The sequence below is a fragment of the Hemitrygon akajei genome, chromosome 10 (assembly GCF_048418815.1).
Source record: "Hemitrygon akajei chromosome 10, sHemAka1.3, whole genome shotgun sequence".
In the NCBI taxonomy this organism is placed as follows: Eukaryota; Metazoa; Chordata; class Chondrichthyes; order Myliobatiformes; family Dasyatidae; genus Hemitrygon; species Hemitrygon akajei.
Window position 1 is genome coordinate 116,737,998 of NC_133133.1, and position 17,732 is coordinate 116,755,729.

General features: G+C 42.5%; 1 protein-coding gene across 2 annotated transcripts in view; it reads left to right on the plus strand.

The window, feature by feature from the left end:
- Positions 1 to 17,732, plus strand: part of tbk1 (TANK-binding kinase 1) — a 60,382-nt gene extending 42,650 nt beyond the window's left edge. Inside the window, exons 16-22 of one of the 2 annotated variants that reach the window (XM_073058803.1) lie at positions 1,130 to 1,169; positions 4,768 to 4,869; positions 6,309 to 6,405; positions 8,360 to 8,469; positions 12,682 to 12,753; positions 15,547 to 15,598; positions 16,694 to 17,732. In XM_073058803.1, coding sequence (XP_072914904.1) covers positions 1,130 to 1,169; positions 4,768 to 4,869; positions 6,309 to 6,405; positions 8,360 to 8,469; positions 12,682 to 12,753; positions 15,547 to 15,598 — 473 coding nt within the window. In that variant the 3' untranslated portion in view covers positions 16,694 to 17,732. Of the gene's footprint in view, positions 1 to 1,129; positions 1,170 to 4,767; positions 4,870 to 6,308; positions 6,406 to 8,359; positions 8,470 to 12,681; positions 12,754 to 15,546 lie in introns of both variants that reach the window. The other variant, XM_073058802.1, reaches the window with a different exon arrangement.

Consider the following 17,732-nt stretch of genomic DNA (forward strand, 5'->3'; position numbering starts at 1 on the left):
ATTCAATAGTGTGTTGGATCTTGATGCTATTCCAATCTGAGGGTTATTCGGAAGTCAAGAATGAGGCATAAAACTGTTGCTTCCAGTCATTTTGAGGTGTTACAAAAACAAAAAAGAATCAGTGTAAGAGAAAACAAAGGAAAGGAAAGAGTAAATGTTTTGTGGTCTTCTCGTACCAGACTACTGATAACGGAAAATTCCATTGGTAACAGTTAACCAATCAGATAGTCATATTCAGGTAATATGACAACCATCACTGAAACCAAGAAGTTTCCAGAAAAATACATGGGCAACTGAACCATAATTACTGGAAGATTCACTGAGTAATCGTGTATACAGTCGGCCCTCCTTATCCGCTGGGGATTGGTTCTGGGGACCCCCCCCCCCACGGATACCAAAAAACATGGATGCTCAAGTCCCTTATATAAAATGGTGTAGTATTTGCATATAACCTATGTACATCCTCCCTCGGCTTCAGCATCAGCCGATCCCGATTCTCCCGTGATCTTTAAGTTATTGCGGCTGTAGCGCTTTACATAGCTAGCCAGCCATCCCTTACTAGCCTTAACCACCTTCCTCTCACTCACAACACAAGACGCGAGGCGAACAATGCTCAAACAACGTGTGCTGGAGAGAGAACTTCCGGGTTTTTCTGAGCTGCAGTTGGTTGAATCTGCACCTGCGGAACCCATGGGTAAGGAGGGCCAACTGTATAGGTGATTATATAAAACTACCAACAACCGTAGGAAAGTTGAACCACAAAGAGATGTAATAATTTCACACCTCAATCCAACAAGTATTATTTATCCAGTGTCTTCCCTCTACCTTTCCAGTCCTGGTGAAGGAACTCTACCTGAAACGTCAACTATTTATTCATTTCCATAGATGCTGCCAGACGTGCTAAGTTTCACCAGCATTTGGTGTGTGTTGCTCTGGGTTTTCAGAATCTGCAGAATTTCCTGTCTTTAAGTATAATTTAAGAAGCGTGAGTAGGATATGGGTCATATGCAGTAATGTGGGACTAGTGGGTGGGCATTATGGTTAGCATGGACTTAATGGGTCGAAGGACCTCTTTTGCTCTACGATCTACGAAACAAGGATTATACCCAGAGTGTTGTTTCTCTTTCAGAACTGCCTTACAATGAAGAACAGATTCACAAATTTGATAAGTAAGTGTTCAGTACTTGCCGAATTTGTTTCCTGTTGCTAATGCTGTAGATATTTAAGGGTTGATAATTTTACATGCTGAAGTTTTATTAAAATGATGGTTTCCTGTCATGATAAATTTCTGTCTTTCAAGATTGTTCCAAGTGTTGTGACATTTACAAGAGGATACCCCTTGATAATTTGTATTGAACCACAGAAATAGGCAGGGTAAAATAATTCCTTTGCTTATATATAACTTACGTCAATCTTTATTGTGCCAGTATTTCAGACTCAAGTATATTTAACTTTCTCAGTTTCCATCACTTTTTCAGAACCAGGTTTATTATCAGTGACATATATTGTGAAATTTGTTGTGTTTGTGGCAGTCGGACAGTGCAGCACAGTTTATAAAAATTACTGACTTTGAATGAGTAAGAAATGCTGCAAAAGAGGAAGTGTTCAAGGACCATTCCGAAATCTGAGAGCAGAGGGGGAAAGGCAGTTTAAAGTTCCACCTTCAGTGTTCAGAACAGCAAAGAAAAACTTTTTTACATCATTCATCGGTTGGTGTACATTTTGCAAAGGCAGCCCTCTGCTCTACTGTGTCCTTGCCTGTTGGTCCTCAGGTCAGCAATGACCCAGGTCTCTGATTCTTTCAACTACTGTATTCACACCCCTCTTTTCCTCACCCACCACAACTCCTTGGGTATCCGGGTGGGGGATTGCTGATCTCTTTCAACCTATAACCCTCTGAAATTGGACAGCTTCCATTTCTTCCCTCTTTCATCCTTGAATTTAGTTGCTCTGTCTTTACCTTCAACAGCCCCAACCGGAGCTGTGTAGTTCCTCTCACTGTGATTCCTTCCTCCAAGTACTTGCCTTAGACCCGACTCTTTGATCTAAGTATCTCATGTGTTAGATTTTTATCTGCTAATGCCTCTGTGAATAGTTGTTGTAAAGATTCCATGTACTAGATGGTACTGATGTGACTAAACACATTGATGAAGGAAGAGCTGTAGATGTAGTGTATATGGATTTCAGCAAGGCATTTGATAAGGTATCCCATGCAAGGCTTATTGAGAAAGTAAGGAGGCATGGGATCCAAGGGGACATTGCTTTGTGGATCCAGAACTGGCTTGCCCACAGAAGGCAAAGAGTGGTTGTAGATGGGTCATAATCTGCATGGAGGTCGGTCACCAGTGCAGTGCCTCAGGGATCTGTTCTGGGACCCTTATGCTTTGTGATTTTTATAAATGACAAGGATGAGGAAGTGGAGGGATGGGTTAGTAAGTTTGTTGATGACACAAAGGTTGGAGGTGTGGTGGATAGTGTGGAGGGCTGTCAGAGGTTACAGAGGGACATTGATAGGATGCAAAACTGGGCTGAGAAGTGGCAGATGGAGTTCAGCCCAGATGAGTGTGAAGTGGTTCATTTTGGTAGGTGAACTATGATGGATGAATATAGTATTAATGGTAGGACACTCAAAGCTGCTTCGCAGGTTGATTCTGTGGTTAAGAAGGCAAATGGTGTATTAGCCTTCATCAATCGTGGGATTGAATTTAGGAGCCGAGAGGTAATGTTACAGCTATATAGGACCCTGGTCAGACCCCACTTGGAGTACTGTGCTCAGTTCTGGTCGCCTCACTACAGGAAGGATGTGGAAACCATAGAAAGGGTGCAGAGGAGATTTACAAGGATGTTGCCTGAATTGGGGAGCATGCCTTATGAGAATAGGTTGAGTGAACTCGGCTTTTTCTCCTCGGAACAATGGAGGATGAGGGGTGACTTGATAGAGGTGTACAAGATGATGAGAGGCATTGATCGTGTGGATAGTCAGAGGTTTTTTCCCAGGGCTAAAATAGTTGCCACAAGAGGACACAGGTTTAAGGTGCTGGGGAGTAGGTACAGAGGAGATGTCAGGGGTAAGTTTTTTACGCAGAGAGTGGTGAGTGCGTGGAATGGGCTGCTGGCAATGGTGGTGGAGGCGGATACAATAGGGTCATTTAAGAGACTTTTGGATAGGTACATGGAGCTTAGAAAAACAGAGGGCTATGGGTAACCCTAGTAATTTCTACGGTAGGGACACGTTCGGCCCAACTTTTGGGCCAAAGGGCCTGTATTGTGCTGTAGGTTTTCTATGTTTCTAAATGGTTTGAAGGATCTGTGTTTGTGTATGGTGTAAAATGAAAAAAAACATGCTAATCTTTTTGCCCTCTAACTTAAGTTTTCAATGTACTTTTTGTCAATTGGGGGAATGCAAAAGGGGATGAGACAGTAGCATAGTGGTTAGTCCAATGCTTTACAAAAGCAGCGACACACCCCCTGCTGTCTAAAGTGTTTGTTTGTTCTTATTGTGATTGTTAGAGGTTTCTCCATGTGCTCCAGTCCAAAGACGTACTGGTTGGTAGGTTAAGCAGTGATTGTAAATTGTCCCATGATTCAGCTAGAGTTAGGGGCCAGAAGGGCCTGTTCCGTGCTATATCTCAGTAAATAAAAATCACCATTACAGAGGGAGATAGAAATACCCTCCAGCTGGTATTGTGGTGAGATACTCGGTAATAGAATCTGCTCTGATTGTCGGTTTCAGAAACACTAGCTACAGAAAAGTATCCTGTGGTGACTGAAATCATGCAGTCCACTCCTCTGTCCTCTTTTATGTGCACACACAGTCATCCATCCTTCCAGGATCTGAGAACTATATTTCAATGTGTACAACACAGGGCCACCTGTGTCCTAAACAATAACTGTTCCTTAAAATTACCTTGTGACTAGATTGTAAGAGGGAGATAAAAATCTGGTTGAGTGGTGCCACAACAATCTCTCACTCAGCAAAAACCAAAGACTGATTGTTGACTACAGGAGGAAGGAGCCAGAGGTTAATGGGCCAGTCCTCATTGGAGAATCAGATGTGGAGAGGGTCAGTAGCTTTAAATTCCTTGGTGTTTTTGTATCAGAGGATCTGTCCTGGGACCAGCAAGCGTCATCACAAAGAAGGTGCAGCAGTGCCTCTACTTTCTGAGAACTTGCACAGATTTGGCATGTCACTAAAGATTTGACAAACTTCTATAGATACACAGTGGAGAGTATCCTTTTTGGATGCATCACAGCCAGGTGTGGAAACACCAAAGCTCAGGATCAGAAAAGGCTACAGAAAGTGGTGGTGGATACAGCCCAGTCCATCACAGACGAAGCCCACCCCACCATTAAATACATTTACAAGGACTCCTGAAACAAGAAAGCAGCATCCATCATCAAAGACCCCCACCATCTGGGCTGTGCCCTTCTTTCACCACTGCTGTCAGGAAGGAGGTCCCACACACCAGATTCAGGAATGGTTATTACCTTTCAACCATCAGGCTCCCGAACCAGCGTGGACACAGACTCACTCTCAAGGACTCTACAACTGTTTTTCTCTTTTTTTAAAATTATTTGCACATTATATGTTTTGCACATTGGTATTTGTTAGTTTAGTTTATGCATATTTTTTGTAGATTCTATTTTTCCCCCCTGTAAATGCTTGGAAGAAAATGAATTTCAGGGTAGTATATGGTGACATTTATGCACTTTGATAATAAATTTACTTTGAACTTTGAATGTAAATGTGGTGGTTTCTCCTTTCAGGCAGAAAATGTGGCGTCACGTTGTTAAAGCCATGTCCTTGTTCAAAGATGAATGTTTTGCAAAATACCAAACGTTTCTTGACACAGCGGACGACTGGATGAAGTGAGCAGCTTGTTATTTCATAGTTTATAATGCAGTTGGACTTTTTATTCACTTTTACATTGATTCGATTTGTAATTCTGAGCTCATTGGCGAAGTTTCACCTTCAGTTTACTCTGACCCCTGACAGCACATAAAACAACACAGTACAGGCCCTTCCGCGCACAATGTTGTGCTGTCCTTCTTACTCTTAAGATCAATATAACCCTTCCATCCTACATAGCCCTCCATTTTCCTATCATCCATCTGTCTATTTAAGAGTTTCTCCAATGCCCCTAATGTATCTGCCTTTACCACCACCCCTGGCAGGGTGTTCCATGCACAAACAACCTGTGTAAAAACAACTTACCTCTGATACCCCCTAGGCTTTCCTCTAATCACCTTAAAATTATACCCCCTGACATTAGTCATTTCCCTCTTGACAGTACGTCAAGCAACAGGGTCATGTACATAACAGCTACAACTGGTTCATTGTACCTATCCTTGTTCTGATGGTTGGAGATCATAATTATGTTCTTCTTTCTACCTCCTGTAACCCTGACCTCCCTGTTGTGCACCTCCCTCGACAGAGGCGAAAATCACATTAAATTAGGACCCGCAAGAGAAAAGTGAAAGAATGCTGGTTGTTCCTCTCTTATCTCGCCCAGTCCTAAGTTGAGGAAAAGTGCAGAGGTTGTTTTGTCCGGACACAAAGTTTTTAATGCTGAACCACAATCGTAGTCGACCAGTTTATCTATGCACTTCAGCTACACTGACCCACTGTTAAATTGACAGAATGCTACACTGCCTGGCTTCCTGATCATCACCCATTTCAGTTCGACTTCCCATTCCCATTCCCACATGTCAGTCCATGGCCTCCTCTATTGCCATGAGGTTGCACTCAGGATAGAGGAGCAACGTCTCATATTCCAACTGGGTAACCTCCAAGCTGATGGTATCCACATCAATTTCTCTAACTCTTGTTAATTGCTCCCCCCTCCCCCATTTTTCCATTCCCCATTCTGGATCCACTCTTGCCCTTTATCTTCTCAGCTGTCCACCCTTTTCCTCAGTTCCCCTCCTCCTTCCTGTCCACTGCCCTATCCTATTTGATTCTTCCTTCTGCAGCACTTTACCTCTTCTACTTATCACCTCCCAGCTTTTCATATCACCCCTCCCCCACCCCAGTTTATCTTTGCCCTCACTTGGTCTCACCTATCACCTGCCAGCTTGTACTCCACCCATTCCCTCTACTTCTTAATCTGCCCTTTTCACCCTTTCATTTTCAGCCCAAAATGTCAACTGTTTATTCCCCTCCATAGATGCTGCCAGATCTGCTGAATTCCTCCATCATTTTGCTCCAGATTTCCAGCACTTGCAGAATCTAACCCAGCGGCATTGTTGTTGTAGTTCTGTGCCCAGGTAACGTGAATTGAGTATAAAATGTTCTGTTTCCTCCTCAGGAAGATGCATTTTCTGAGAAAGCAGATGCTGAACGTCACTAACCAGTTTGTAAACATCGAGCAGGAAGTGTTCACCTATCAAGAGCACATCAAAAAGGTACCTCGGCTTAGTCTTGGGAAAGGTGGCCAACAACTTTGAAAATTTGTTTATGGGTTTGAATGTCTCTAAGGTTGGTGAGGATGCCTTTTTGAGTTGCATTGAGAGGTACCCCGAGCTACTGTTGAAGGTGTTAGGGAGCCAGTTGTATGTGTGAGGTTGATCCTCAGGAGGTGATGATTAACCTCTAGTGCTCTGCTACGAGCAGCTGAGTGAGAAATCACCGGGGTTACCTTTACAATGTGCTTTCAGTTATCAGAGTCAAAGTCATAGAGCAGGGAAACGGGTCCTTTGGGCCACCTCATCTACGCTGACTGAAATGGAAGCCTAATCTCATAATCGGGTTTATTATCACTGACCTTCTGTTGTGAAGTGTGTCGTTTTGTGACAGCACTACAGTGCAATACATAAACAGACTAAGTTATAATAAATATATTTTAAAATATTAAATAAGTAGACTAAAAAGAAGCTGAAATAGTGAGGTGGTGTTCATGGAGAGTTCTGAAGTCTGATGGCGGACGGTGGAAGCTGTTCCTAAAATGTGTCTTCAGGCTCCTGTACTTCTCCCATTTCCACTACAGTTCTTCAAACAGATACTCAGGTTGGCTTTCATGTTTTCCCACTTGGCCATATATAGCAAGTTCTGAGGGAGGTTACTGCTTACTTGAAGCATTAACTCCATCTCTCTGCAGCAGATATGGAGATGTCTGCCAAGGATAACCCACTGGTTAAAACAACAGAAGCAGCAGAGACAATCTAGTCCCATTTGCTTACATTTGACCTTTAACCCTCTAAGCCTTCGCAATCCACGTACTTACGCAGTTGTGGATTGTAATTGTACCCCCTTCTACAATTCCTCTGGCAGCTCATTCCTTACACACAGCATCCTCTGTGTGGAAAAAGTTGTTCCTCAGGTTCCTTGAACAGTTCCGTCCAACATGGTGGCTCAGCCGCTTGTGTGAAGCCATTACAGCTCAGAGCATCGGAGTTCAGAGTTCAATTCCAGTGTCATCTGTAAGAAAAGGTGTTTCTTCCCATGAAGCTACACATTGGGTTTTCTTTGGGAGCTCCACCGTCCTCCCACAGTCCAAAGACGTACTGGCTGTTAGGTGAATTGGTGATGATTTTTTTTTCTTCTTTTTTTTTATTAGTTTTTCAAAACATTTTACAAATTAAAAACCCCAAATCCCAATGAGGAGCATTAATACAGTGCAAAATTAAGCATACAATAACAATATGCTACAAAGGAAGAGAATTTAACAAAAAAGCACCTAAATTAAAGACAAGTAAGCTTAGTGTCCTCCCCAAGCCCCACAACACAAGTGAATTGGTGATTTTAAGTTGTCTTGTGATTAGGCTAGGGTTAGATCAGTGAGCTGCTGGGCAGTGTGGCTTGTTGGGCCGGAAGGGCCTGTTGTGTACTGTATCTCTAAATGAAATAAATAAACTGCTAATAAATACTGCCAATGGTCAAAAAGAAGTTTGCCAAGTCATGAAAACAAAGGGGTCTGTTGGCATTTTAATTGGTGAACTGGAGGGAAGCTATTGGAGTGTCAGGGTGAAGGTAGTAGATAGAGTTTACAATGAAACCACCAAGATTGTGCCTGATCATCAATCAGAATGGATAACCCTGGTTGCTTTCCATCCCTGCTCACTTGTACCATCATTCCTTAACTCCTGATAACCTATCAATGACCTTAGTGATGCTCTCTCGACCCCTGGGGACTTTGGTCCAAAAATTGTAACCATCCACAGTTCAGTACCCGGTTCTAATTCATGTTATCCACAGTTCTGTGGCTGATAAGAATGAGTTATATAAAAGTAATTGTGTTCAATTATTACTAGGGTTCTTTTTCATTCTGTCTTCCCCACATCTCTTCGTTCTCCCCATCCCCTCCACCCATTCTGCCTCCCCATTCCCCCTCTGCCAATGTAATGCCCCTCTCCTCTCCAGCTGCAGGAGCTGCTGCCTCAGAAGTCTGTCATGGCGATGTCCAGTGACTGGAAAGCACCGGTATCACACTTCAACCCCAGCCAGAGCACACTGATGGAAATGACCATCGGGTAAGTACTCCTCAAAGTGGAATGCATTCAAGCAGACAACTGCAGATGGTGCAAATGGAATTAATTCTCAGCATTTTGGAAATACTCACTGGGTCAGGAGGAAGCAATGTTTCAGGTCAATTGGAACAGGTCAAAGCTTGAAAATAACTTGTTTTATAATGCAAAGAAGGCAGTAACACGAACAAAGGTTATGTCTGTGCTGGGGTGGAGACAGAGAAACTGATGCAAATGTGGTGAGAGAATGTGGTGAGAGTTTAATTGCAGGGTTTGTCTGTCTGGGGATGGAATTAGATCAGAACAGAGGAGAAGGGGAAGGACAGCGTTGGATCTGTGAGATGGAGATCTGGGCATGCAGAATACTGTGACACCTGGCAGCACAGCCTGTCAAGTTGAGCTGTCTGAGGGATAACAGCACAGCCCGTCCTGTTGCCAATTTTTAAACTTTCCATCAAATTACCAAAAGCAATGGCCTCCAAAGGATTGTATAGAGTAGAAGGGGTAGAAAATGGAAAACATAATACAGGAAAGATGTAAATACGGTTGAAGGAGTTTACAAGGATGTTGCTGGGATTGGGTGACCTGAGTTGCAAGGAAAGATTAAAACTTTTTTCTCTAGAACATAGAAGGTTGAGGGGAGATTTGATAAGAGGTATACAAAATTATGAGGGGTAAATGCAAGCAGGGTTTTTCCGCTGAGGTTGGGTGAGACTAGAACTAGAGGTCATGGATTATGGGTGAAAGGTGAAAAGTTTGAGGAGAACATGAGGGGAAACTTCAGAGAGTGGTGAAAGTGTGGAATGAGCTGCCAGTGGAAGAGGTGGATGTGATTTTGATTTCAACAATTAAGAGAAGTTTGTATAGATACATAGATGGGAAGGATAGGCAGAGCTATGGTCCAGGTGCAGGTTGATGAGACTAAGCAGTTTAAAAGGTTCAGCATGGACTAGATGGGCCGAAGGGCCTGTTGCTGTGCTGTTGTTTTCTATCACTTTATAACTCTAAATCTGGGGGCATTATAGACAGCAAGAAAGGCTACCAAAGCTTACAACGTGATCCTGATCAGCTTGGAAGATGGGCTGAAAAATGGCCGGTGGAATGTAATGCCGATAACTGTGAGATGTTGCTCTTTGGGAGGACAAACAGAAGCAGGACTTGGACAGTAAATGGTAGCGCTCTGAGGAGTGTGGTGGAACATCCGATCTGGGAATACAGGTCCATAATTCCTGGAAAGTGGCATCACAGGTAGAGAGTGTTGCAAAATGAGTTTTTGGTGCATTGGCCTTAATAAATCAAAGTACAGTGGTTTCTGGTTAATTGGGACTCATCGGGACCAGTACATTGAGGCCCAATTAAGTGGGTGTCTCAATTAGCAGAAGTTTCATGGAAATAGTTAAGAGTATATTAAAAATAAAGACAAACTACAGTTTAACTGAGTAACTGATTATGTATTTAAATGAAATACAGAAAAAAAATTAGAACAGGAGCAATAGTGCTGCAGTGCTACAAAACTGATGGAGGAATTCATCCGGAGTACACTGAGGTGTTGTTTTAATTGACTGTAAGTGAACCACGGCCAGGAATGCAGTTCTGCAACGTTTCATGGAGAGCAAAGAGCATGACAAGGTACAGAAATAGTCAAGGTCATCCACTGCAGCCAAGGAAGATCGCAGATTTGTGATGGGTGTTCGTATTACGGGACCCAGACTTCTGAGATCAAGAGAGTGGAACTGCTCCCCTTAAGACCTCATTGTCGAATAAACAAACAACAAAATCAGCGCAGACACCCAGAGCAGATAATAGATCCATTTTGCAATCCATTGCTTTCTTTCAGCCTGATTGAGTTGTGTGTTTGTAGCCAAAGGAACCATTTGATATGGCAGAATAATAAAAGCCTATTTAGTTGGCTTTGTAGATATCATTTGCACAAAATCTTTGAAGCAAGTTAGGAGTTTTGTAGATTTGCATGTTTTTGTGATTACAGCATCGGCACTACCTTTCTCACTGAGTTTCCTTGAATTTAATGTGCTGCCTACATTCCCATCAAGATAAGCAACTGTTGCTCTAAAATCTTCATGGGCAACTTCTTAGCTGGTTGCTCTGACTTGCTTTTTGACGGCTGCACAAGTACACGTGACTGACACCAGTTAGAAACTGTTTGGCAACAGTCTCCTGTCCAAATTAAGAGACATAGAGTACTAAATAAATGAAGGGAATTCCAGCTATTTTCTCAATTAGTTCTTTAAGAGATGTCCCAATTAGCAGGAATCCACTGTATTGAGTGCAGGAGTCAGGAGGTTATGTTGAAGTTGTATAAGACATTGGTGAGGACTAATTTGAAGAATCGTGTAGTTCTGGTTATTTACCTAAAGGAAAGATATTAATAAGCTTGAAAGAATACAGAGAAAATTTGTAAGGACTGGACTGGAGGATCTGAGTTATAGAGGAAGATTGAATAGATTAGGATTTTATTCCTTGGAGAGCAGGAGAATAAGGGGAGATCTTTTACAAAAGTATACAAATTTATGAAGGGTATAGAGGTCGTGAATGCATGCGGGCATTTTACCCTCAGGTTGTGTGAGACTGGAACTAGAGGTCATAGAGACGAAGAAGTCTACAGACACTGCATATTCACAGTAACACACACAAAATGCTGGAGGAACTCAGCAAAAGCCTTTATTCATCTCCATAGGTGCTGCCTGACTTACTGAGTTCCTGCAGCATTTTGTGTGTGTTGCAAAAGAGGTCATGGGTTTTATAAGCATATAGCAATTACAGCACGGAAACAGGCCATCTCGGCCCTTCTAGTCCGTGCCGACGCTTACACTCACCTAGTCCCACCGACCCGCACTCAGTCCATAACCCTCCATTCCTTTCCTGTCCATATACCTATCCAATTTTACTTTAAATGACAATACCGAACCTGCTTCTACCACTTCTACTGGAAGCTCATTCCACACAGCTACCACCCTCTGAGTAAAGAAATTCCCCCTCGTGTTACCCTTAAACTTTTGCCCCCAACTCTCAAATCATGTCCTCTTGTTTGAATCTCCCCTACTCTCAATGGAAAAAGCCTATCCACGTCAACTCGATCTATCCTCCTCATTATTTTAACTACCTCTATCAAGTCCCCACTCAACCTTCTACGCTCCAAAGAATAAAGACCTAACTTGTTCAGCCTTTCTCTGTAACTTAGGTGCTGAAACCCAGGTAACATCCTAGTAAATCTTCTCTGTACTCTCTCTATTTTGTTGATATCTTTCCTATAATTTGGTGACCAGAACTGTACACAATACTCCAAATTTGGCCTTACCAATGCCTTGTACAATTTTAACATTACATCCCAACTCCTATACGCAATGCAAAATTTGTGTGAAATATTTAAGGGGAACTTCTTCAAAGTAGTGTGAATGTGGAACGAGGAGTGGTGGTAGATGCAGGTTCAATGGTAACATTTGAGAGTGGAATGAATGGGCATGTGGATGAGAAAGGTATGAAGGTCTAGGTGCAAGTAGATGGGACTAGGCAGAAGACCAGGTTGGCACAGACTAGATGGGCCAAAGGGCCTGTTTCTGTGCTGTAATGCCCTGACTGTTAAAAAGGACACCAATCCCACAGAATTTCCTCTTAGATATGTAAAAGTCAACTTTGAGTACATCATTTCGACCAGAGGTAAATGCTTTATAAAGGGTCTCAGCTGTGGGTTTTGATGCTGAATGTATGTTTACATAAAATTATTTATAGTGTCAGTATATTATGGCCAGGCTTAAAGAAATTACTTCTGAATTTTAATATCGAAAAGACTGTTCTGATCACAGTAAATCTTAAATAGAATTGATATAAACAATCTTGTTCATCCTAGAGCTTTGCAACACACACACTCTCTCCACAGATGCTGCTACCCTACTGAAAATTTCTAGAGTAGCACACGCAAAATGCTGGAGGAACTCAGTAGGTCAGACAGCATCTATAGAAAGGAATGAAGAGTTGAAGTTTCAAGCTGAGATCCTCCTTCAGGATGTGTCTTGATAAAGGGTCTCGGCCCAAAATGTCAACTGTTTATTCCTTTCCATAGATGCTGCCAGATCTGCTGAGTTCTTTCAGCATTTTGTGTGTGTTGCTTTCGATTTCCAGTAATCTTTGTAGTATGTTTTGAGTGTTTTGTTTTTCTGTAGCATGGTCTTCCTCTTTTAAGCATGTATGTTTTTCCACTAGAATGAAGAAGTTGAAAGAGGAGATGGAAGGTGTTGTTAGGGAGCTTGCAGAGAACAATCACATCCTGGAGAGGTAACTGGTCCAAATTCCTCAAAGAGTAGAGGTGTGGGTTCGGAAATAATCGGAATTGAACACACGGATTGAGGAATTCATGTGCTCTATCGTGCTTGGAATACTACCAGTAAAGATTAGCTTTAATTGTCGTGTACATTGAAACGTACAGTGAGATGTGTCAACGACTAACACTGGGGGCAGCCCACAAGTGTAGCCGTGGCTGGTGCCTGCAACCAGTACCTATCTGGGAGGGAATCGGAAGAAACCCACGCACTCACGGAGAGAACGTATAAAACTCCTTACAGGCAGCAGTGGGGATTGAACCCTAATTGCAGATCACTGACGCTATAATAGCAGTACACTGACCACCACGCTGCCTAACTAGAAGCCACTTGGCCCTTTATGTTCTTGCTGACTCTCTGCAAATGGAGTGCAACCTCTCCTACTTCTGGAGCTCATGTCTCAGTCTTTTCCTTCCTTAAGTACTGATCCAATTCCTTTTTAAAAGCTGTCATTAAATCTACTTCCACTTCCCTCCTTCATTGTGATCCACTGAGATGCCTTGTAACACGGAACAGTACAGCATAGGTCTTCTCTGAGGATTGTCACCTCGTGATGGAGAGGCCTGTGAGTTTCTGAGATCCCGGGAGCTCGGCTCCTGGTAGGGTCACCCACGGCGGTAAAGTTCCAGACAAAGAGCAATCTAAACAATATCTGGAGGAAGATGATGACATATCGTAACAGCAGTAAAGGAACCCCAATCATCTTCATTCCATGCCACCGGACCCTGGCCCCAATCTGCCATGGACTGTCTTGTGGCTGCCTGTGCATCAGCTGCTCCACGTTAAACAGCATCACACACGGGTATTATCCATTAAGGGAATCACCCGTAGAAGAACATTCAGCCTACAGTGTCTGTGCTGAACTTAATGCCAATCCGAACTAAGCCCATCTGAGTGCACAAGGTCCATATTGCTGCCTGTTCATGTACCTCTTAAGCATTGCTCTCTTATCTGTTTCCAACTCTTCTCCTGGTAATGTGTTCCAGGCAACTGCTACTTCTACTATTTTTTTTAAATTGCCTTGCAAATCTCCTTTAAATGTTCCCCCCTCACCATGAAGGAATGCCCTCTAGGGTTTGATATTTCACCCTTGGGGAATGCCTCTCATCATTTTATTCAAGATTCAAGATACAAATTAATTTATCACGTGTACATCAAAACATACAGTGAAATGTGTTGTTTGTACTAACAACCATCACACCATAGAATGTGCTGGGGGCAGCCCGCATGTTTTGCCACACATTCTGGCATCGACCTAGAAATCCCACGGTTCAGCAGAACAGCACAACACAGCAAGGAACAAAACAGGCTCCGTTCCTCCCACCTACCCATCCACATGCATAGTCCTCCAAATCCTGCACATCCGGTCTTTGAGTCTTTATAAACTTCTATCAGGTCTATCAGGTCACCAGCCTCTGATGCTCTAGAGAAAACTAGTCCAGTTGGTCCAACCTCCTTATAGCTGATGCTCTCTAATCCAGGTAACATCCTGCTGAACCTCTTCTGCACTCTCGTAAAGCCAACCCATCCTTCTTGTAACAGGGGTGAGCAGAGTATACACAATTCACCCGGCCACATCTCTAATTACCAATTTACAATGATTGTCAACAGCAACTCTTCCGTATTTGAGAAGGCAGTGGATTATTCACTGACCCAGGGTTGAAAGACAAATGTATTGTATATCTCTACCAGGTTCTGGTTAAAAGTGTGATACCTGCCTTTTATTCCCCAGCCCCTGTAACTGGACAGTAGGATTTGTGTAAATTTTTGATTGGGTTGTACACTCTGCAATACAAGGAAATAAATCCTGGGTTTCTTGGGGTTGGGGAGGAGTTATTTGTTCTAAGAAGTTGGAAATACAGGTAAATCAGAGTGAGCAAAGAGCAGACAATCCAGGGAACAGTTAAACGTCATGATCTGAATACACAGATCACAGGACAGGAGGCACAAAGGCTTGTAAACCCCTAGGTATGCAAGACTGGAATTTGAGGCCTAGAGTTTAGGTTTCCCGGTCTTCGGGAGTTTGGGATTCTCATCCAGGTTTTTCATTTGTCATGTTGGTGAATCCTGGGTCAATACCAAAGATCAAAACCCAAAACTTAACTGGAAGTCCAGAAGTCTAGGCCTGATGGCAGGAGCTCTAGGTCTACGAGTTTGTGAGTCTACTGGGAAACTCATAGTCCTAATGTCTGCTGGAGGCAGGAAATGGCCTTTCCTAGAGTGGCTCTCTGTGTGAGTGGGTGGGTGGGAGGGAGGTGTGGAGTTTGATTTGCTGTTGTCAGTTGTGCGGTTCTGCTGAGCATAGTGGGCATGTTATTTTGGTGCCGGAGTGTGTGGCCCACTTGTGGGCTGCCCCCAGCACATCCTTAGGTTGCTTTGGCTGTTAATGCAAATAACGTATTTCACTGTATGTTACATCTGATAAATAAATCTGAATAAGTATTGAGGCATTATCAAGGTAGAGTGTTAACTACATCCCACAATATGACAATGTAGTTAGTTTGAAGAAAGTATAGAATTGCTCCCACAGCTGTCAGATTGGATATTTAGAACAGCTGACCTAAATTTTATTTCCTGAAAATGAACTCTTTCAGCAAAGGAAACTTTTCATAAGGAAATATATATTTTAAAAAAGGTAACGGTATGAACAAAGTATTAAAGTTTTAGGTTCCGTTGTACTTTCTAATATCCTGAAAATTTGTTCTTAACTCAAGTGGTTGAAGCTGTTCTCATGTTTGTTCTTTAACAGGTTTGGAGCGTTGACTGTGGACGGGGGAATTCAGAGTCCTGATCGTCTCTAGGTGAATTGCCTGACTGTATAGTCCCACTGGGTCCACAAGCTGCTGCAGTGTCCAAAAGCACTCCCTGCTCTCCTCGATTCCACTCTGTCAGGCTGTCTAATGAGAAATTAAATTCCACAAATGAACACAAAATCAAATACTCTGCATGGAGGCAAAAATATGAATCTGAGAAAGAGACACAAGAGAGCAGAGATGCCGAAATCTGGAACAACTCAGAGAGTTGAGCATTATCTTTGGGAGGGAAAGGATTTGTCAACATTTCAGTTGGAAACCCTGAGTTAGAATCTCCAAATTTTGTCCTGGTAATGTTGACTGTTTACTCCCCTCCACAGGTACTACTTCAGTTGCTGAGTTCAGCATTTTGTGCATGTTGGTGTGGAGTTCCTCATCTGCAGAATTTCTTGTGCTGTGATTTTTTTCTTTTTGTTTTTATTTGTGACATTTTAATTCTCATTAGTCCCTATACCCTGTCATTTGGACAGAGGTGGACGTCTCCACTGCCATTACCTGCTTCGCTGATGTAGTGCAGGATGTACTATCTTATTGTCGCTTCAGAGACACTCTTGTACAGTACAATGTCTTGTTTCCTCCAGTTGGTGACACCTGCTTACGTTTATTCAGAGTCTGGAGGCTGAGTTGCCCAGTATGCAAAGTACTGAAGCCAAAGAGTAACATCTCATACTTGAGAATGGGAACCACCCTGTGGAGTGCTGTTAAATAAAATTTATCCCTGACCCAGCTTAGGAGATACTGGGTCTACATGTTAGAGATAGGTTTTATGAAGCATAATGAAGTATCATGGTTCAGAGGTTTAGAGAAGGAATTTCTGAGCTTAGGACTTTGTCATTGTAAGCCACGTCTGCTAATACTTCAGAGTAATTCACACAAAATGCTGGAGGAACTCAGTAGGTCAGGCAGTGTCTAGGGAAAAGACGTTTTGGGCCAAGATCCTTCATCGAGACATTGGATAGGGTAGGACTCTGAAGAACTATTGGCCTGAACCATCGACTGCTTATTTTCCTGCACTGATGCTGCCTGGCTGCTGAGATTCTCTAGCATTTTATATACGTTGCTCTGGATTTCCACCTTTTGCAGAATCTCTCGTGTTGATGATGTGTCTGAGAGGGCAGAATTGTACGAACACGGAGACTGATTCGACTCGAGGCAGAATGAGTAAGATGACTTCAGAGGGAGATGAAAACAAGGATGAGGAGATTAAACTCTGGGTGTTGCCTGATTGGATCCCAGGACTTGGAATGGTAGATGGAAATTAGCGGAAGAGAATTGGGTAGAGAGCAGTGACCAGAGTACGCTGCTGATGTACCCCTGACTCTGTCTCTTTCCAAGTATTCGCTTGGTGCCACTGAAAGTGACCACGTTGGATTTTCAGGATCATTTATGTAGGATGCTTTTTGAACTTCTTTGGCCCTCACTTTGCAAATATTAGCTTTCGATAAGTCATTTGCTGCAGCTGACAAAAAGTTGCATTAAACACAATATCTAAATGACATTAAGTCACTGGAATTTGAAGGCTGGCTGTACCTTTGTAAACAATGTAAATACAGTCCTCTTTCCTGTACATGTGCCTGTATATATTGTATATATTTGTATGTGTAATGTTATGTTTAAATCTACTATTGGGCAGATTTGGCTGTCTGGGAGAAAAGATGCAGAGTTTATTTTAAAGGAGGAAAACCTGATGCTATTAGCAGATTTATAGAAACAAGAATGAATTCCCCAATTCCAAAAGCTGTCTTGTCTGTCCCTTAAAATCAAGTCCTACTTTTAAGTGAAAGTAGGAAAGCACTTTTCCCTTCTCTGTGAAATTTAGCAATTATATTTAAATCCTAATGACCAAGACCACATTCAGTAATTTTGTTTGTGGGATTGTGTTGGTTTTGAAATAAAGCTGTGCCAAACTGGTCATTATGCTAATACTGTCTGGATTTTGATCTTGAAATGTCACTCCCTTCTCACTTGCAGAAGAACCGCATACACCCTGTAGTGGTTTTAGTTATATTTTGCAACAAGATAATGCAAAGACTGTATTTTGCAATCTGTAATGTCTATTTGTTGTATACAATGTATGATGAGGAATCATGTATAGGTATTAAAAATATTACGTCAGCATGTA